This window comes from Rhododendron vialii, chromosome 4a, assembly GCF_030253575.1.
Source record: "Rhododendron vialii isolate Sample 1 chromosome 4a, ASM3025357v1".
Classification (NCBI taxonomy): domain Eukaryota; kingdom Viridiplantae; phylum Streptophyta; class Magnoliopsida; order Ericales; family Ericaceae; genus Rhododendron; species Rhododendron vialii.
The window spans coordinates 1,650,027-1,672,109 of NC_080560.1; the positions used below are offsets into that span (position 1 = coordinate 1,650,027).

General features: G+C 40.5%; 2 protein-coding genes across 2 annotated transcripts in view; both read left to right on the forward strand.

Moving 5' to 3' along the window:
• Window positions 1–925: 925 nt before the first annotated feature.
• Window positions 926–8,993, forward strand: LOC131322677 (fimbrin-1-like). The gene is made up of 16 exons (XM_058354091.1): window positions 926–1,100; window positions 1,288–1,381; window positions 1,550–1,759; window positions 2,139–2,306; window positions 2,567–2,805; window positions 2,905–3,076; window positions 3,164–3,202; window positions 3,375–3,443; window positions 3,543–3,659; window positions 5,361–5,572; window positions 6,313–6,465; window positions 6,717–6,916; window positions 7,559–7,716; window positions 7,800–7,896; window positions 8,021–8,112; window positions 8,532–8,993. Exons 3-16 carry the CDS (start codon window positions 1,673–1,675, stop codon window positions 8,925–8,927), a joined length of 2,199 nt encoding a protein of 732 aa, XP_058210074.1. The 5' UTR covers window positions 926–1,100; window positions 1,288–1,381; window positions 1,550–1,672; the 3' UTR covers window positions 8,928–8,993.
• A 2,483-nt stretch (window positions 8,994–11,476) lies between these two features.
• The window catches only part of LOC131321818 (protein ENHANCED DOWNY MILDEW 2-like), a 32,274-nt gene continuing 21,667 nt past the window's right edge, over window positions 11,477–22,083 (forward strand). The window contains exons 1-3 of the mRNA XM_058352769.1: window positions 11,477–11,767; window positions 13,021–13,465; window positions 13,554–13,650. Of these exons, the coding sequence (XP_058208752.1) occupies window positions 13,056–13,465; window positions 13,554–13,650 (507 nt within the window). The 5' untranslated portion in view covers window positions 11,477–11,767; window positions 13,021–13,055. The remainder of the gene's footprint in view (window positions 11,768–13,020; window positions 13,466–13,553; window positions 13,651–22,083) is intronic.

The window sequence follows — 22,083 nt, forward strand, 5'->3', positions numbered from 1 at the left end:
TGAAGAATTATCATACCCACTGTGCAGTGTCTCTTTCAACAATGTAAATGTAAATTAAGTTTAATTCTTCTTTAAAACAGGTAATAGTTTCTGCACTCTTCTTCTTGTATTTATACTGCTTTATCTTTAGAAAAATTCTAAAATCAGCCCAATGGCCTAACGATAGTAGGTGTGTGAATGTGTATTAAAAGATGTAAAAAGTGTACAGAAATACGTATTTTTCTTGTCTTTTAGTATATTTATCGTCAGCCCAGTGGGCTGACAATAGCAAGACCGTTATCTTTATTCGCACGAAATGATAGAAACCACTATAAAAGGTAGAAATTAAAATATTACTGTAATATAAAGTAGTTTTGCTGATTTTTCTTGGCATATGAGAGTCATCTGCAATCTAAACTAGATCTAAGGAGCATGCATGTTTTTAGGACTGGTAAATGAACTAAACTATTCGAGTTTGAGCTTGTGTTCGCGTTTTAAAAGCTCGTTAAGCTCAATTGAATTTACTCGACTTATAGTGTTTAAAAAATTAATCAAGGTACTTGAAATTGGTTCATAATCGACTCGTTTGAAGGTCATTTGAGATCGATTCATCTCATCGATGAATTAAATTGAATATATTTTTAAAACTCGTTAATTTCTGAAACCAAACTTTTAAAAACTCGTTTGGTTTGTTTAATGGGCATAATGTTGGCACATTAAAAAAAGTGGAAGAAAATAAAAAGAGAAGATCTTACAAAGAGAACAAAAAGAACATTGCCGTTGCTGAGGTGGCAACGAACGTGGAAAATCAACCAATGAGCTGTCTACCACGTAAGGCGCGTGTCTATTCTATATTCCATGCACCAGCGCGTAGGCTAATCACATTAGCCAAAATTTCGACCAGCGCCCAACTTAACTGGCGTCCATGCCTCCCCCATTTTGCGTTGCGTGTCCACACTCCAAATCTTCTCTCTCTCTCTCTCTCTCTCCCTTTGCTCCTCAGCGAAGCAAAACAAAAAACTCGATCCCATCTCTGTATTTGCACCCTTCACAATTGACCAACACTCAAAACCCTGAACAGAAAGGGAAACCAAAACCCACCGAATCTCTCATTTCTCAAGGTACGTGCTAGTTAACTCTCTCTAATCTCTCTGAGTCTCCGTTCATATCATAGCTTTCATTAACCGCTAACTGTTTGATTGGGATTAACCAGTGACTGTTCGTATCTATCTGCGCATTTGCATGTATGGGTATTGGTGCTTATTAGACAGTTTTTTTTTTCTTTTCTTCTTTTTGATCTTGCAACAGGTATAGAGAGATTACTGGGTTTTTGGAGATTCTTGGTGGTTTTTTCTAAATTAACCCAAATCAATCAAACCTGTTGAATATCTGGTTTCTCAAGGTACGTATTAGTAAATTCTCTTTAATCTCACGTTTGCTCTTGTGGGTCTCAGTTCATATTCGTACATTTCATCAACCACAAACTTTTTGTATCTGCACATAACGTACATGGATATTGGGGCTTAGAGAGTTTTATTTTGGTGATTTTGATATTTTTTTACTGTAACAGGTACAGAGAGATTACTGGGTTAGAGATTCTCGGTGGGTTTTTCCAGAAAAGAGATTTTTTTGGGAAGGAAGGAAGTTGGGGGATTCATTTTCTCCCCCAACTTTGTGATTAGTTGACAAGAAGATGTCTAGTTTTGTGGGTGTTCTTGTTTCTGATCAATGGCTTCAAAGCCAGTTCACTCAGGTCGAACTTCGCAGTCTCAAATCCAAAGTAAGTTTCTGTAGTCCATGTTCCATTTGTTTGGATGATTCAGTTGAACTTGAACGTGAACTCTATTGGTGATTTTGTGTGAAGAAGTTAAATGATGGTTTTCCTTGTTTGTGGACTTTCCCAGATACTTGGGTAACAGCCTAGTATTTGTGTCAAACGATTAGTATTCCTATCTAACCATAGATCAATGCATTGAACTCTCATACCATGCATGATATGCTAGGTAGCAACTTGTAAACAATGTTTATCCTAGTAAATGATGAAAAAACTAAGGGATGTAATTATTGTTTGTGCAACATGTTGGTTTGTGGCATTGCAGTGATTTGTTCACTAAGTTCTTGTTCTTGTCTTTTTTTGTTTTGCTTTTGTTTATCTGTAGTTTATTTCACTGAAGAATCGGAATGGTAAAGTTACGATTGGAGATTTACCACCTTTAATGGTGAAACTGAAAGCTTTCGGAGAGATGTTTAAAGAGGCTGAGATTGGGGAAATATTGGCCGAATCGGGTTCTGTTGATAACGAGATCGATTTTGAAGGTTTCCTCCGGGTAAGCTATGTTGACTACTCCCGTGTATCATCTCAATATGCTGTGTTTCCATATTTGATGAACGAAATGTAATTGTATGAAATGAAGAAAAAAAGAAACAGGCTTTAGTATTCGTTTGTAGTTTCACACAGTCAGAGAGGCATTGAATTGATCAGTAATGTTTTGATTGGGAATCAACAAGCTCCTGTCTTACTTATACAAGAGTTTGAAGCTTGGTAAATGACACATTGACAAGTTGATTACCTGTATGGAATTGGCAGATGTACTTGAATTTGCAATCTCAAGCTGCAGCAAAATTGGGTGGTCCGAAGAACTCCTCATCTTTCCTTAAGGCCACCACAACCACCCATCTTCATACTATTAGTGAATCAGAGAAAGCATCTTATGTTGCTCATATCAACAGCTATCTCAGGGACGATCCATTTTTGAAGCAATTTCTTCCTATTGATCCAGCTACCAATGCTCTTTTTGATCTTGCAAAAGATGGAGTACTTCTATGGTAATTGTGCTCGGTCTGCTTTATATTACTCTATGTAGTGGTGATACTCAAGGCTGATAGCTTGCGGTGGTTTTGATGTATATTAATGGCTTGATGCAGTAAGCTTATCAATGTTGCCGTCCCGGGCACTATAGATGACCGAGCTATCAACACCAAAAGGGTACTCAACCCCTGGGAAAGGAATGAAAATCATACTCTGTGTCTCAACTCGGCAAAGGCTATTGGCTGCACTGTGGTTAATATTGGCGAGCAGGACCTAGTTGACGGGAGAGTGAGTCCATCTTTTTCAGCACCCAAGATGATTATGTTGACTTAGACTGAGAAAGGGATACTTACATTATTTGTTTTGATTTTACAGCCTCATCTCCTGCTTGGGTTGATTAGTCAAATTATAAAGGTGTACATCAATTTCCCTATTATATTTTCGTTTTAGCCGTTATGAGCAAGACGAGGGATTTACAAAGACGGCAGTAGCTATCTTGCAGCCAGTAGAGCTTATATTTAGAAGATTTATTGCTTGCTGATATTATCTGTTCACTTTATTCATACGGAAAGTCTGTCTACTGCAGATCCAACTGTTGGCGGATCTGAACCTTAGGAAGACACCGCAGCTTGTGGAATTGGTGGAAGACAACAATGTAACTACTAATCATTCATAATATTGAAATTCAGTTTGTATGGTTCGGTTTCAACTTTATGGTGGGATATGGAATCATTATGCATCATGTGTTTTTCAGGATGTTGAGGATCTTATGGGACTAGCCCCTGAAAAGGTCTTGTTGAAATGGATGAATTTCCATCTCAAGAAAGCAGGCTACAACAAAAGTGTATCGAATTTCTCTTCTGACTTAAAGGTAACTAGCACTCTACACTCCCATCTGTAGCAACGCCGGCATGGCGGGCATTATATAAAGCTCAAAGAGGGCATTAAGTTTACATTGTCATGACCGAGAAGCATGCTTTGTAAATTTGTGATTTACGATTGTTTTCCCAGCTTTAGAAAATGGCGAGATGTGGACCTGGTGCAAAAGCTTTTTCAAAAGAATACAAATCAGAAAAGTATCTTGCCCCTTCTAGCCGATTACCAACCAAATAACCACCAAATAGAATTTCTAGGGGCCTTACTTTCTAATGGTGTGATAATTGGTAGATGTCTCATGACAGCTGGTCTGTCGTTTTCGCACCAAAAATATAATTTATAAAACAGGAAATTAATAATTATCCCGAAGAACAGTGGTTAAGTCCAGGACCGTCCGCAGGGAGTAAAAAGCTGAGTTGTAGTAGTTTCAATTAATTTCTAATTTAATTTGGAAAGTAAAGAGAAGTTGGATTTTGATTTGGATTGATTAAACTAAAACTAAACTAGAAAGCAGATTAAAGGAGTTTGAAACAAATGAGAGAAAGGACTAGGGTTTCCGATTCAATCTCCCCTTGTAACATAATTATTTCGAAACCTAGGGTTCACATTCAACATCCAACTAGACCACCGTAGGGTAGCAATTCCTATCGATAATTCCAAAAAAGATATTCAAGATTCGTACTCCATATAGCCTATCTCAACACGGCACGGATCGTCTCATTGGATTTAACCAACGGCACGATCCGTCTCACGTCGTATTGTCTATCTCAAAGCCTATCCTGAAATATTAGAAACCATTGTATGATAGTGCCTGAAACCATGGATACAAACACATTTGAAGATTGGAAAAATATAGAACTTCATAAAAAGTTATGAATCGATCAAGTCATACAATCAAATTGAATATAAAACCCTAAGAATCAGACAACTACGCTACTTGGAGAGACCTCCTCGTTACCCTAGTCAAGAAGTTTAGCCACTCATGGAGTTAGAACAAATAACCAGGCAAGAATAAAGCTCCATTGAACAACAAACTAAAAGCTTTCGAATGAATGACAAATGAATAAATCCAAAAGCTCCTGTTGTTGCTGGTTTTGGCGTGATCCGCGAGGCGTGGTCGAAGTGCTCTGTCTCCTGATGGCAGCCCCGTTCTCTGTTTTTGCGTGATGAGAAAAAGTCCCCTAAACAAAACCCTTTTTCTCCCATATATAGTTGCCGCTTCACCGAGAATTGTATTTTTCCAGCCCAAGTCTTTTCCAGAAATTATAATTAATGGGCCAGCCTTTTCCAAACTCACCCATTTTGTTACACATCATGGCAAATAAATGGCCCAATTCCCAGCCACAAATCACGTGCAGAGACTATATAACTATATGCTTCAAATTTCCACAAGGTAGCTAGGAATTTGATTGGGTACTTCTCGTTATCCAATATAATTTGGTCGTCTCTAGATCAATTGGATCGGCATCGACTTTGCGTTAAATATGATTTTTTGCTTTTAGCTCCAAATGTTAACCATCGGCTCCAAGAATCCTGAAATGCAATTAACAAGTATGAAATCCCAAGTCACGAACTAAATGGACATAACAAGCCTAAGTTAGGGGGCGTAAATAGTCAATTTATGCACCTATCAACAGCTTAGCCACTTAAATGGAATTCTTCCTAATATTAGTCCTTTCTGTTCCAATAAACGCAGGATGGAGAAGCTTATGCTTATCTGCTTAATGTTCTTGCCCCAGAACATTGCAGTCCAGCCACTTTAGATGCCAAGGATCCTGCTGAAAGGGCTAATTTGGTACTTGAGCATGCAGAGAGGATGGACTGCAAAAGATACTTGACCCCCAAGGATATCGTTGAGGGCTCAACAAATTTAAATCTGGCATTTGTTGCTCAGATATTCCATCAAAGGTACGCGATTGTTATACTCAATATGCAATAAGCTTTCTGGTATGGTGTAGCATCTTGTCAATATTTGAACTCTTCCACTTCCAGTCTGATTTGTAACTCCCGAAGAGTTGTGGGATCCGCAGCGGAGCCTATCAGAGTTTTATTGTTCTGGACATGACATTAAATGCTATTGGTCTTGGGGTGAACGCGTGTTTTCTCAATAATGAACAACGAGTCATTGAGAAACACAGTGGTTTATGGTGAACAGGCTCTCTTTGAAATGTTGCTGCAGTTCTTAATGGAAATAAAAAGAAGTTCGTTCACTCCACCAACCAAGAAAGGGCTAGGGCTGAACCCACTAATAGGTGTCTTAGTGGAGTAGATTGGGTACAAACCTCATTTTCGTCATTATATGCACAAAGTGGTTGTTGTCAGATTTGAACCTACAAGCTAAAGGTTGTTGGGTTGAATTTTTTTGCCCATTGAACCAATGGTTTCCACTAATGAAGCATTTGACATCCTATGTGATTTCAAGCAATAAAAATTATTCTTGGACAACATCTTTCTTATGGGGAGTTCTTCCTCGCGAGTTTCCCTTTTGTTTGAACTCAAGATCCCTGCAGTAGTCAGGGTGTTTAGTGACATCAAACTGTCTACTTCCTTTTAATGACTATACTTAAACTCTGGGGTTGGCCTCATATTTTGCATTCAGAGATGGCAGGATTCGTAGGATAGTATTTAAATAAGGATATCTCTTGCAGGAATGGCCTTTCTACAGACAACAAAATCTCTTTTGCAGAGATGATGACGGATGATGAGCAAACGTCTAGAGATGAAAGATGCTTTCGACTGTGGATCAATAGCCTTGGAATTGCCACCTATGTTAATAATTTGTTTGAGGATGTCAGAAATGGGTAAATTGTTCAGTTTTTTTTCTTTCTCATAACTATGTTTCGACTTCACCATGTTATTTCTGTAATATCTGCAGAAGTATCTACCTCTACCAATTTGTAATGCCTTTGGTTCTTTCTTTTTTGCTTTTATTCCTTGGCTTTTGAACAATTAACTTTATTTTCTAGTACTTTCCAAGTGTTGCCTATGAAATTCAGTAACTTGTCCCTACACCAAGGAATACATCTAACCTGTATGCGCCACTCTTATGCAGATGGATACTTTTGGAAGTGCTAGATAAAATTTCTTCAGGATCAGTTAACTGGAAGCAGGCAACAAAACCTCCTATAAAAATGCCATTTAGGAAAGTGGAGAATTGCAACCAAGTTATCAAGATTGGAAAGCAATTGAAGTTTTCCCTTGTCAATGTTGCGGGAAACGATGTTGTGCAAGGGAACAAAAAGCTTATACTTGGTGAAGTTCTCCATCTCAAAGTATTACTAGAACTGAAGAATTATATTGCTGTCACTCAATAGAACAAATAGCTTAGTATTTCTTGGTTTGCAAGACAGTGGTTTCCAAACTTGCATTTGTTGTTGGGGTATTAAATTTGCATTTTCCAGTTAGAGTTTGGTTCCTTATGCATTTTTCCGAAGTGGTCTGAGGATCATATCCGGTCTCATTGACTGAATGATTTCAAATCTCACTTCTTTATTTCTATAGGCTAGCTTTTAGTTTGTTCCATCGCAAATTTTTGGTGCTCTCTTTACCATTGCAGAGAACCAAATCTACTATAATTCTTAGTTTGACGTTTGGCATTGGCTGTTGGCCAAAAAGCCCGGCTTTCTTGTCTGTCCCCTTGTAAACTTAATTGAAAGCTCTTCCTAGACATTCGACGAACACAAATGTGATGATATCCTCCCTCCTTTATAACCATAAGTAGATGCTCAAATCAATAGATGAAAAGATCGTTGTCCCCTTCCCATTGCATCTAAACATGTTCCTTAGGGCCTTTAGGACCTATAATCTGTTTTCCCTAGCTCGGGTCAAGTATCATAAACTTGAAAATAGAACTTCTGAAAATGCTCATTTATTTCATGACTGTTTTATTTTCAGCTTTCCTGTGGCAGTTGATGCGGTTCAATATGCTTCAACTCCTGAAGAACTTGAGGTCCCATTCTCGAGGGAAGGAGTTTACTGATGCTGACATCCTTAATTGGGCAAACAAAAAAGTGAAAAGCCGTGGCAGAACCTCCTATATGGAGAGTTTTAGGGTTAGTAACTTGGCATGTGACCTTTTGAGAATGAGATATTACAGTAGTTGTTATTGACTAATACTGTTGTGCAATGTATTCAGGATAAGAACCTTTCAAATGGACTATTCTTCCTTGATCTTCTCAGTGCCGTTGAACCAAGGGTTGTCAACTGGAACCTTGTAACCAAGGGTGAAAGCGGTATGATTTTTTGGGAAGTGAGAATCTTTTTTATGTAGTTAGTTTGTGAAAATGGAAGAAATTCAACTCTCTCTCTCCTCTATGTGTATAAAGAAATTTAAACTCTTTTTTGTGGTTGTGATAGACGAGGAGAAGAAATTGAATGCTACATACATAATCAGTGTTGCTCGAAAGCTTGGATGTTCTATTTTCTTGTTGCCTGAGGACATTATCCAGGTAAGAATGCTGTTCGGATGAGTTGTTCCAAAAATACTTTTCGTTCGAGTTTCTTTAGCGGTGCACCCTCACACTTTTACCTTATCTTTCTACAAATAAGAATGTGGACAGTTTGATACACTTGTTTTCTAAAGTGTTGGGCTAATGGTTTATAAATTCGAGTCCCTTGTTAGATTGTGTTTGGACTTTGGATCATGGATTTGTGGAGCGGTTTAAGGAGGCGAGATGGTTTCCCTATCATTTTCCTTTTCTAAAGTCATGATTCATACTTGTCCAAAAGAAGATAATCAATTGAAAGTACTCAGAGAAATGGATACGTATAGAAAAACTATCAGCTGCAAGTACTCAAGGAAATGGGTACGTAGAGGAGAAACATGGCGGCATTATATCTGATAGATGTTCTTGTGATGCAATGGCAGGTAAATCAAAAGATGATCCTTACCCTTACAGCCAGCATCATGTATTGGAGCCTCCAACAATCGGTGGAAGATTCGGATTCATCTCCGTCCCCTGCACCGTCTGTTAATAGTGAAGATGAAAGTTCTCTGGGAGGTGAAGTCTCAAACTTGACTATTGATGATGCGGCCTCTGATACGACGGTCTCCTCACAGTTTGAAAACGAGGACCCCATTGTTGCTTTCAACATTTCCGCTGCCTCAAACATTGCAAATGAGGACACCCCTGTTGCTTCCAATAACACAACCGAGGACACCCCTGTTGCTTCCGGTAATACAACCGAGGACACTCCTGTCGTCACCCCTGATGCTGGAGTCCCGCCACCGACTGAAAACGAGGATTCTCCCGTGAAAGAATGAACTGCATATTGCAGGTTTTTCACTTTTGAGGTCTCAGGCAGATACTGGGGAAATTGGTGATGGGAAGAAGAACAAAGAGTGAGATGATGTAGTTATACTATCATAAGTTAGGTGGGTGTAAAATGATGAATAATCTTTTACTAACCAAAGACACATACAAGAACCATAGGTTATAGTGCTTGTGCTCCTAAGAGAGAGAAGGGTATAGTCTGAGGTTGAATTGCCCAAAAGGAAATGAGTTTTTTTTTATTCCTTCCTTTTTGGGTTAGTTCCAAATTTTTTTGGACTGAAACTGGGAAGTAGTAGATTTTGCAAATATAGATGGGTTTTTTTTTTGGGCAATAATTTGTTATTTCTTGATTCTGTCAATAAAGTTTGGCGTGCTTACACGAATTATTGGCCACATTTCTAGTATTTTATTGGTCTCGTAGTGTAATTGTAGTTACCTTGAGTATTATTTTAGGGGCCCTCAGCGAGGTAATGTGTAACGGCTGGGGAGTATAGTAACTCTGCCTGGAGTATTGGTACGAAACAGACGATTAATAACCGGCTTCTAAAGTTACTACCGCGCCCAGGCGGTCATCGTATTAGTTAAATCACTCGTCAATAGTTTTTGATAAAAAGTATCACGCTCATCGGCTCATGATTATGTTACCGGATTAGAATTGTTGTTAAGTCTCCAACAACACATTTTGAAATGTTTTCTGTCTAATAATAATAATTTATCATTGTTTTTACTGTTTCTATAAGTAGGAGTACTATATTTGTCATATTCCTTCTTTTGTCCAACAATCTAATTTTAGTTAGCACAAAATTGTTCCATCGTTAGTAGCAATTGCCTCTATCATCTCGGCTATCAAATTTTTTTTTTTTTTTTTGTGGGTATTTTGAATCAATTGTTTTTTGCAAGTAGAGTGCAGTTGATGCCTCTCTTACTCCCATGCACATAGGCATGGTTCGATTCCCGTAAGTACCCATCTTTCTCTCAAAATCTCATAAGATAAAGTAGATTAGGATTAACAAATGGAAAAAAGAAAGAAAGAATCTATTGTTTTATAGTGGTCATTAAGAAAATTTATTGGAGTTCATTATGACCTTTTACAAATTGATGTTGAATATTACGTTTAAGGGTGGGACCCATAAGTTCCTCGTTCAATGTTGCGGGCCTCGCTTTTATAATATAAAGTTTGGTATAGTATTTATTTTGGTCCCAAAAAATAATAAAGACGAGAACAAAAATCGAAGAAACATTGAGAGCATTAAAGTCTCCTTATAAGTTACGAGAGAAACTAACAATTATAGATTTAAATAGTTGGGGAATTCAGGAAGACACTTTTTTGGTTATTCTCTTAAACTCCTCGTGTTCAACTTGTTAAGAGTTTATTCAAGATTAAACTTTAACAATTTAGAAATCACAGGGATTTCATCGTCATTTTTCATACGTGAAGATATTATCCCACTATTACAGAAAACCACAAGGGGCGCCGATGAAATTTACCCAGATAATAAAAAAAAAAGAATCACGTGCAAAAGGAACATGTTAAAAATGATATTGGTATCGACGGGGTCGGTACCGAAATCGTAGGGACGACAGCGCCGGTCCGTCTCCGGCCACCGGATGGCCGATCCGAGCCGTCCAAAAATTCTAAAAAAAAAAAACGAGGCGGCTTGCGCGAGAATCAACGGCATCCGAGGTGTGTAAGGTGTTTGATCCGAGAACCCTTTTTTCGTGTATATATGTATATTCGAATATACATATATACACGAAAAAAGGTTCTCGGATCGAATATACATATATACACGAAAAAATGGTTCTGGGATCAAGCATTTTACACATCTCGGATGCCGTTGATTCTCGGGTAGGCCCCCTCGTTTTTTTTTTTTAGAATTTTTGGATGGCTCGGATCGGCCGTCCGGTGGCCGGAGACGGCCCGGCGCGGTCGTCCCTACGATTTCGGTACCGACCCGTCGGTACCTGACTACCAGAACTGGTAAAATAAAACCTAGGAAATATCAAAGGGAAAAAAAATCCCATTTTTAAACACAGAGGTGCCAGCATGTACAAATCATTTTTAGGCCTTAGGAAATATCAGAGGGGAAAAAAATCCCATTTTTAAACACAGAGGTGCCAGCACGTACAAATCATTTTTAGGCCTGTTTTGGGTTTCAAAAAAAATGATCAGAGTCCCTAATTTTGTTTCAAATACTTTGTTTACGGTCCCTACAAAAAACAAGCTCAATTCAGTATCGGTTAGGACATCTATGAAATATTCAACTTTATCCCAGAATTCAAGTCTAAATTCTAAAGCAAAGTTGAATATTTTCATTTTGAAAATACCTTTACCGATATTGGATAGAATTTATTTTTTTAAGGGATCGTAAACAAGATATTTTAAAAAAAATGAACAATTCCGATAATTTTTAAAAAAACTAATAAAACGGGCCCAAAACTGGTTTGTGCGCACTGGTACGGATTATTCCTTTAGCATTTCTGTTTTAAACAAGCTTTAAACTCATCTCAAACATAAAGTACAACGTAGAACTTCTCCTATGATCAAAACCCTTTCGCAAGTACATCACACCGACTCTGGCTTGTCGCGCACCGAAGTAGTAATTCGGTGCTTAGCGGTGCGAGAATTGTGAGCGGGATTTATGTTGTTTATATATATCCTGTCACTGTATATGTGTAACGGTTGCTGGTGCCCATATAAGTCGGCGGCAATCGCGTTATTCGGCGCTCCGGTTGCTTCCGCTCTTCGAACAAAGCATCGTCATTCCCGAGAATTGCGGTTTACTTCCTTCCGCCGCTCCCCGGCGACCTTCCGGTGCTCTCCGTTCGGGTAAATAAATTCCTCTCTACCCTCTTCCCCTACGCTTTCCCTTCTCTTTTTTTTTTTTTTTTCCAAACCCTACAATCCGTTCGATAAATTTCGTCTTTTTACTAATTTTCCGTTACTTTTTTCCCGAAACCCTACATTCCGTTCGATAAAGCTCGTCTTTTTTTCTTTTACGTGTATTTATGTCGAACTATTTTTTGTTTCTGTAGTCATAAAGCTGTGTACTTTCACATAAAAGAGGGTTTTTGTATGGTTTTTAGTTTCTGGGAAATCCGAGGCATGAAATTTCGATAGTTGTGACTTGTGAGTTAGTGGAGAGAGCTTTCAGGTTTCGCTGTATAAGTATTTCTTGGCGCTGGTTCAGAGTCCCCCGAGCTAAGTCACACAATGCGCATGCGAGAGCGGGGAATCAGGGATTGGGAGCGCGAGCAAAGGCCCTGCTGAAGGATTACGGGGCTAAGCCCATGAGTTGAACGATTCGTCTAGTTGAGAAATTTAGCCTTCATGTGTACCCACGTAGTCTGATAATTGCTACTGTTTCTGTGTTTGAGAAGAAATTGTGGATACCAAGTCCAAGTCAGCTCATAAATTGCCGCAGAAATAAAATGTTTGATGCGACTTGGTAATGCGTAACGGTTTTGATGAGAATATAATGTGAAAGGAAAGTTCCTGAATTTGAGGTTGGGCTTGGTCCTGAAGAATGATATACTGCCTTCAACTATTCGTTTGTACTTTGTAACTTTAAATCTTGAATGCCTCGTGGGTCTCTTTGATTGGCAAGAGAATGGTAGAAAACAATCGAAAGAGGAAAATTATGGACCTTTTCAGATTGAGTTTCAAAATTTTCTTTCTTTTTCAATAACTTGTATTTCAATTAGGTGACCGTATTACCAAACACATGCAAGATTATTTTTTTTCTTTTGTTTCACTTCACTTTCTATTATTTTCATTCTCCATTATATTTGTCTTCGTAATCAAACAAACCCTATGGTTCACAGTTTTTTGGCATTTCTGCAAAGTTGTTTGAGGTTTGTGTTGACCCTGTGTTGCGGAAGTACAAAGTTTGAGAATGAAATTTCGCTTTGACTTTCTCATATTATTGAAAAATCAGAAAAGTGTCGAAAAATCAGAAAAGTGTCATGACTGGCTTCATGGGGATAATTGGAAAATTATCTTGTAGAAACTAGAAACTAGAAACTAGGGATTCTTTTATGTCTCTCAAAGTTTCTTTTGTCTTCTCCTGTGTGTTTTTGTAGGTTTCAAGTAGTTACGGTGCGATTGGAAGTGGGTAATGGCCTCTTCAGAGGACGAGGGCGAGGCAGTGCCACATAGTGTCTCGAACTACCATTTTGTTAATGACAAGGACGAGCCCGTTTCGTTTTCACAGTTGCCAGTTCGATGGAATGATGGCGAGGGACTGGATGGCGAGAGAAAACAGATATTCCTTCATGGGGACACTGACAATGGGCTTCAGAAAATCCATAAGCAGGTCATGGCATGGAAGTTTGATCTTTCTGACGAAAACCCCCAGATATTGGTGCTATCTAAGGAAAACAATTGGATCAAGCTTCAAAAGCCTAGAAAGAGTTTTGAGGATACAATTAGGACAATCTTGATCACTGTGCACTGCCTATACTTCGTAAAGAAGAATCCTGAATTGTCAAGGAGATCTCTGTGGGATCACTTGTCTAAAGTTTTCAGGTTTTGTGTTACAACTTAATTTTCAGGCTATTCACCTTTTTTTTTTTGGTCACTAGTTGATATTTTCTTTGTTGAACTCTACATACAGATTGTATGAGATCAGACCTTCTGAGAATGATCTGATAGATCATGCAAATATAATTAGTAAAGCTGTTGAGAAGGATGAAATATTAGCAAAATCCAAGGTATTTGCATTACCGTTGCCATCGAAATGACATGCTTGTGACCTGTTATTTTAAGTTATTCAGTTATTATTGCTGAAATCCTTTTGTCTATTTTTTGCGTTACACAGGAGGAATTTTTTTTCCGAGTATTAATAGTTGCAAGATGTGTTTTTCATTGGATCATGTCTGTATGAAAATAAGGCCGAGGTGTTGTGAATAATACTGCAGTGTATTCGAATTTCCTCTGAGCAAATTGTAGGTTACCATCCAGAACAAAGCCCATTAGAATTTAAGTAATTTGAGCTTGCATGGCACATGATAGCTCAAGTATCAAGCATTTTTCGGAAAGATATTCTGTACCTCAATTATGGTATAAAATGATTAGTTTGCGGATGATGTTACCTAGATAATCAAAGTAGGTTGCTCAATGAGAGGGTTGATCGTCGATTCTTGTTTTGTTAGGGATAGAATGGTACCTTCAAAATTGGAGGAAAATTTTGGAGAAAAACATGGCCAGTAATGCTTACAAGGCAAAATAGTGGACGACTAAGAAACAACATATTAGTAAACGACTGTACTTGAAAGAGAAAGAAGAAGGAAAGAACACAAAGGTAAGGCAAATCAGACGTGACTCCGAAAAAGAGAGTACTAGCGCTAAAGAGAGACAACTAAAGAATCAAATAAAGACTAGAAGATAGAGAGCTTGGAGCTAACAGATAAGAGCTCAGAGAGAATAGCTCATGGATGCTAGCTTCCTTGAACGAATAGATAACAGCTCATAGCCCTAACTCTAGGGATGATGGAGGCCGAGTCACCCCGGAATACTGATTGCTCAGATAGGTTAGGTGATCGCGTAGAGTCTTTAAGAAGGTAGCATCTGTTTCATGATCAATCTTAAAGATCATGGAGGATTTTCTCAACCGCTGGGGCACGCCGCGCCTGCTTGTCATACCCCAATTGTAGGAGTAGTCGCAGGTCATCCTTCACTTTCTCCCTTTTCCGCCAGCTACGGTAGTGGCGAAGCACTACTGAGCAATTCACGTATCACTTGATACGGACGACTTCTGTTTTTCCGCCGGACCACAGTCTTGACCTCCGATCGAGCTACGAGCACGAGTAGGTAGGCGGCGTCAGGGGGAGGGGCGGCTGGGCTGCCTTTTCAATCAATCTCCGGCCGCTCAGTGCCGCTATTGGTGCGAGTTGTAAGGAGTCTTGGTCTCGAGTCGAGCTGGGGCGTCATTTCATTCTCGTAACGGGAATGAGTGCACCGCAAGACCAGACAAGTTGCTCCCCCCTCGCAGCGGCGGCATCTGTCTTTTAAGTGTTGTCATTTCCTAAGACGGCTCCTCTTATTCTACGATAATCCAAGCTGCAGCTCCACGAGATCCGGATTCGGGTGGAGTCTTTGCTTCTTCGTCAGAGAAAGGGAAAAGGACTGGTTCTTCACGTTGACACTCAACATGGAGGGTCTCAACCACAACAATTGACCCCCTCCACTGCGTATTCCCGTTTTTGGCTTCACTCCCTGATCAAGTTTGAGAAAGGACGGGAGAGAGACATACTAAATTCAAGATTCTCCGTCAAATCTTTATAGATAAAGTCAATATCAGCAGACAACTGCACAAGTGAACATTCAAATGAACCCTCATTACCATCACCTATGCCTACTGTATTCGTAGAATAGTCGGGAAAGAGTAGTTGAAGAAGCCGGAAGTACTTTCAAGTGATTTCCAGTGATCGTTGAGACTGTATTAGCGTCGCGTGCGACTCTTGAAGCCTTCAGCCTTCCCCTCTTTTATGCCTATCTTTCTGTGACTATCTTCATCTTTTCGGACTACCACAAAACTCCGTTTCCTTCTTTACCAAAAAATTCTCCATCCGTCGGGCACACATCGTAACAATTCACCGCGTTATATTACGGTGGTCATACAGATACATACAAGCCATATGGCGAGGACCTATACTACTACGATGTGAACTCTTTCTATCCCTTTGTAATGAAAGAATTTCAAATGCCTGGTGGTGTGCCAGTCTGGCATGGAAATCTGGAAGGCAAGGACTTAGATAGCATCTTAGGCTTTATTGAGGCATATGTGGTATGTCCGAAGACCATCAAGAAGCCCTTTCTACCCTATCGAGACAAGAATAACACTCTCATCTTTCCAACCGGGGAATTTGTTGGAGTGTACTATAGCGAGGAGTTAAAGTATGCAAGAGGCCTAGGCTACACTGTGCTCCCAATCTCAGGCTACCTCTTTGAGAGGATGGAAATCCCATTCAGGGACTTTGTTAGCTCACTCTTTGAGAGCAGGTTAGAGGCAAGGAAAGAAGGTAATGAGGCCTTTGCATATGTGTACAAGACCCTTATGAATTCGCTATACGGTAGATTTGGCATTAACCCTAAAAGCACGACTACCGAGGTCTGCGATGAAGATCGATACAAACATTTGATCAGGCATAGTGAGTTGATATTCGGTGATATGCTTTGCGAGAACAACTACATCGTTGCCTACCATAGCAAGACCGGGATGGGCTCAGATTATTGGAACCCACCGAAGAACTCTGCTGTCCGACTAGCTGCTGCGATCACTGCCTCTGCTAGGATCTATATTTACCCTTATATCTCAAGAGAGGACTGCTACTACACGGACACAGACTCAGTTGTGCTTGGTCAGCCACTATCTGAAGAAGTGATTTCTTCTTCAGTCTTTGGTAAGTTTAAGCTAGAGCACAGAGTCAAGAAAGGCTACTTTTTAGCACCGAAATCCTATTCCTTCACCACAATGGATGGCACCAAAGTACTCAAGTACAAGGGACTAGGGAAAAGCCTGGTCACTCCTGAATGGTTTGAGTTACAGTACGCTGATCCATCTCGTACAGAACGGGTACCGTTGGAAGCCAACTTCCGGATTGATTGGCACACTCTTAACATCTTAAAGAAAGACACATTGGTAAGGCTTGGGATTAAGCTGGGGACCAAGAGGATACCTCTATATCACAGAGATGTCTGGGTGGATACTGATTTTGATATCAAAGACTTGTCTTGCCTAGATCACATTGGAAAACAAATAATCAAATCACTAAGGAATGATCTAATACAACTACAGACTGAAAAGAATATTCTCAATGAGAAATTATCTCAGAAGGAAAGAGAGATTGCCGAGAGATACAAAGAGATGAAATCACAGTTTGATGCTATGAAGAATACAGAGACTAGTCTTACTGAATCCACAACGGGATTACAGCACCCTACAGAGGACAAGGAGCCGAAGGGAAATGACACTAGCTAACCTAGAAAAATAGGAAAGTCAAGCTAGGCAAGCGATTCTCATCCAACTGATCAATGCAAGCGGTTCGGGAAATCTTTTCCCTTTCACCTCTCTTCTAGAGCAGATTTCCTCCCATCTTGCTTACGAATCGCCTAAAACTAGAGTTTCAAGAAGCGTTAGTGGGATACCTTGGGAGAGTCGCATATTGTGCATTTCCCTAGGTATGCTTTACCTTTGGGAGTTTGACCTCGACCTCGGTTCTGCCATTGAGACCGGGAATGCCATTGAGACTGGGAATCTCTCTTATATCCTTGTTGTGGACGAGCTTGATTGAATCTGGTGGGGATGAAAACCATAATTTGGGAGTCCATTCAGGTGACTCGAAGGCTCTGTCTTAGATCCAAAGGTAGACATAAGAGCTCTAGTTCCCATGGATGGAGTATGCTTAGAGAAGCCTTTGAGGCGCTGCTCATGATTGAAGAGCTGAGATCGAAGTTCGACAAAGGTGCGTGTGTGCTCTCAATTTTCCATCATCACCACAAAGTTTGCATATTCTGGTCCTAGAACAAATAGAGCATGCCCAACAAGTTCCTGATACAGAACTGGATGCCAAAGTTCAGACAAAATCGAGAAAGTTCTAAGATCAGGATTTTGAGCGTGGAATGAAAGAATAAAGAAATAAACCCTATAAGGGGGAGTAATAAGGAGGGATCCTGGTTTGCTGTCTTATCGACTGACGGAAGAATTCCAAGAGGAGACCTAGTTAGGGGTAGAGGAGGAGCCGTAGACATCCATTTTGGCAGAGCAAAGCCGTTCAATGAGCTGTTTTCTTTCCCTATGTAAGAAAGAAGGAGGTCAAGGCCTCGAATTTCAAAAGGAATTAGGTGTTGTTGCTTATTTCTCTGAAAAGATGACTTAGTTATCTTGATCTTGATGAAGGGTACCCGATTGATTCTTGAAACTCTAGTGGCTGGCTCTTCGTCAGCCCACGAAATGGTTTAATACAAATAAGAAGATCAAAATGGTGTAGGCTCCGAAGCGAGTTCTGAGAAAATATCGAAAGAAAGGTTTTCTTATGATCAAAGTGCCAATGAAAATAAGAAAGATGACTTTGAGGTAAGGTGAGAAATCCAATTAAAATAATATGTATGGATGGGATGGGACTCGGCTTAGCCGATTACCAATAAGGGTTTCTTGTCTCGTTTGTTGATACGAAGAAGTCTGAGAGTCAGAAAGAAAGGGGCCGAGAAATACGGATTTCACAATATGAGAGGAAAGCGAAAGCTTGGCTCGACGGAATCTGAATATGAGGGGAAAGCAGCGGGCTAGAGCAGGAAGGGGACGAGCAAGTCGACTAGTGCCACGCTTGATGGAGTACCCTGCTTTCTGATCACGCAAGATCTCGAGCGAGGCTGGCGAAGTCGGCACAAGAAGTAGGAGGGAGAAAGCCAATCGGCGAGGAGAGAGTCAGAAGGCGACGCCGTCAGTCTTATACTTGTTATACTTGATGGTCTTTTGAGGCAAGGAAGGCGCCACCAAGCCTTTAATTTGATTTGCCACTCACACTTCTATTGAGAGGCCCAACAGGACACTCTCTATGAGAGAGGATCCATTTCTATGTACTAAAGTGCGTTGCTTCTTTCAACTCTAGTTTGAGTCGATTCGTCAACCCTTTCCAAAACAACGAAAAGGGGAGTTGAAATAAGAATTGAAAAATGGAGTAGGCTTTAAGAGAGAATCGAGTAGCCTCCGAAGCGAGAAATTGGTATTTTTCTAAATCGACATCACGAAAGAGAGAATCTGGATCGGAAGGTCTAAGCACCTTACGCTTTGAGGGTTCACTCGGAGCTTTGGCAAAGAGTGAGTTTTAGGGATTTAGCTCTTTCTTAAAAGCGGTGCTACCCTTTCTTTTTCTTTCCAAGTCACTATATCTTCTTGAAACTCGAGTAGCCGGCTCTTCGTCAGCTCTTGAAAATGGGACTTTCAATACTTCTAAGAATCGAGTCAGAAGGAGATTAATCTTACTAAGTAAGGGGATTCACTACATTCAACATTCAACTTAGTTTCAAGGGAAGGATACTAACATGAGGAACGAAAGACGGCAGACGATGAAAAAGGATATGCGACTGGAGATGGAGTAAAGGATACCATTCTTTCTAAGAAAGGAACTCTTGTCGGAGCTGTCTTATTAAGGTCATGGTTTTGAGAATGGGATGCACCGGCTTGCTCGGTGACCTGTTCCAGCTTCTCATGATTGAAGTCAATTAGATAGCTGTAAAATATTCCACACGTTGCCATAATTTAGACCTTTCAAGGCGGACTACTTTCTCTTCAACTTTCTCCTGTTCTAGCTATGGCAGAGAATCGACTTATTAGAGAAACGCAAAATGGAGTTGATGGTATTCTTATTCCCATTTCGTTTTCTCACAGATGCTATGGAAGCAAGATAGTCATATTAGCTAGAGCCCCTATATCCCGTCTCTTTGGGCACCCTACAGAGGGGAAGAAGCCGAAGGTAAATGACAGTAGCTAACCTAGAAAAATAGGAGAAAGCGCTCCCGCTAGTGCATTATAGCGAGCCAAAAGAAAGAAGATAGAAGCCAGCCCTTAGACGCTACTTCTTTGATGCCTCCTGAGCAGAGGAATGAAATAGACAATCTTGTCGGAAAGAAGGGTGTAAGGTCTTTCCCTGGTTCCTTCTCCTGGTCTTCCGCTTCCGAGGAGCTATACGAAGGTCTTTTGCAAGTAACTAAGCCAAGGAGCTCTTCCCTTCTTCTTCTCTGCCCTCCCCCTCTGCTTAAGTTAAGAAAAAGAGGAATGCTGCTTGATTGAACGGTTGAACCTTTCTAACTGAGACCCCAGTCATCCGGATTTGACTTCTTGTGTACAAGCAGAGCATCAACAATCCTTTTCGTTTACAATTACAAAGCAAATATTCCTCCCACGCTGGAAGTGCAGTGCCATAAGCAGATCGAATTAAACAATAACAAAGACGATTCCTCCCTTACTTCAAGTACCTAGACGTCAAAGACGAGGAATGGGTCTAATAATCAGCCAATCGTCCTACTCTATCCATCTTACCAAGTGTTTGGCTCGGAACGGAATCCTACCCTTTGGATATGATATCATTTTCAAATGTCTATGTTCATAGAGAATGAACCATGTTCTTGGAAGATCAGACAGAGCTTGAGCCTGACAATAAGCTTGACTTCAAAGGCGTTAAAGAAATTTCTCTATGATATGCTTTCTAGGAAGTCAAAGTCCCGAGGAAGTAGGTCTCAAAGGGGGAAGGGAGTAGTCAAGGGGATAACTCCCGAGCCTCATGCATTATCGGGGGAAGAAGCAGGAGATTCCGTATTCCTACCAGCGTATCAAGATATAGACCCAGCCTTAGTTTACCCATAAGCGATTGACCGAGTTGATTCAGTCGCCTATAGATAAGTAGGGGGCAGCCCCTACTATTTGTAAGGGGCAGCCCCTACTATTTGTAAGGGGATCCGGTTACAGATAAAGATAGATACATATATAGATATCCAGCAGCATCACTAGTTGCATATCCACCAGCAGCACTAAGAGTATAACATCCGTAGAATGCCCAATAGCATACTTAGCAGCATATCTAACAACAACAGCAGATTCACCAATCGTTGATCCAGTTGAAGCACCGGGAACACATATGGATCTCTTCCTGTAGCTTTTGGTAACAATACCGAACATGGGAACAAACTGAAATGCCGGGGTATAGGATTGCCCCGAAGAAGACATGAGCTCTGAAACTTGAAAAACGAGAGGAACGGCTAGGTAGTAAACTAGGCGCTTTGTCTCCATCTCTACAGGTTATACTTATCCTGCAACTGTTTTGCTTCAACAAGATCTGACTCTGGAACCGGAACAGGTCCATTAACAGGGACTGCTGCTTGGTCAACGAAGTCAACTGCTTCTGCAACTGAAGGATCTGAAACCGGAGAATCTGCTACGCGATCAACTGCACCTGCCTATATTCCAACATGCAGAGTGGCAGAGATAACATAGGAAGCATAGGGGCACCCTTTTGATGAGCAATATTAGATAGAATCCCTGCGCTGGATGCTATGGCTCTACCCCAAATAATGAAAGAAGACATTGTCTTAGCCTGCTGTCGTATCAGGGCTCGTCAATCAATCCAACAGGCGCTCTTTAAACTACTTAGTTATCTTCCTTAGCGGAACAACTAATCTCTACACCAGCAGTTGACTAAGTAAATGAAAGCATTTGACCATTATATACATTTCTATTTGTTTTCATTGAGTTCCAAGGCCAGTCGCTGTTAAAGATCGAGAAGGAGATACAGATGAAGATACGGATCCATACCCAATTGATTGGATCGAACCAGGGATCGCTATCGGAGAATCTGACTTTGATTGGAACCCCTGATGAACCCTGATGATCTGGCATCGTGAGCAGAAGTCGATAGAGGAACGAGGCAGCCGAGACCTCCTCCTACAGGAATGAAAAACCTGCCATGGGAGTTGGCTTCCTAGCTATCAGTCAAGGGAAGAAAGAGGATAGAATGCATTCACATCTTTCATTAATTTGATTCGGACTAATGGTAACCTCTTGAGGTAGCTGCTGGGTTCTTAGGGTATTCTTCGGCTTGCCTTTTCCCCCATTTTGCCTTCTCCCCCATTAGAACTGTTCCTGAGGAAAGGGATAGACCCGTCTTTTATACTCCTCTGCTTGCGGGCAGCTCGTTCAAACAGTTGAGGGAATGTTTGGCAATCTCCTAGCACCATTGCATCCTTGATGGGCCCATGCAGGTTATTGATAACCATTTGTACTGCATCTTCCTCTTTTATGTTCCATTTTGCTTTAGCTGAAAAATGCCTCCATCGGTTAACAAAGGTAATGAATTCAAAACCAGGCTGCATTTTTTCATTCACTAGATCACAGAGATTGGGGGATGTTCCACCTGGTGTAACTACTGGCTGGTGAATCTGTCAATCACATCGTCAAAATTACGTAGAGCATCAAGGGGGAGAGATTAGTTCCACTTGAGTGCTTCCCCTTCTAATGACTTCTGATAAAGGTGGATAAATAACCCAGGCTGGGAATCAAGGCCTCGGCAATCCCCACAGAAGGGCAGCAAGTGATGATATGGGTCGCCGACCCCATTGTATTTACTAAACTTCGGTCTCTTGAACCCTTC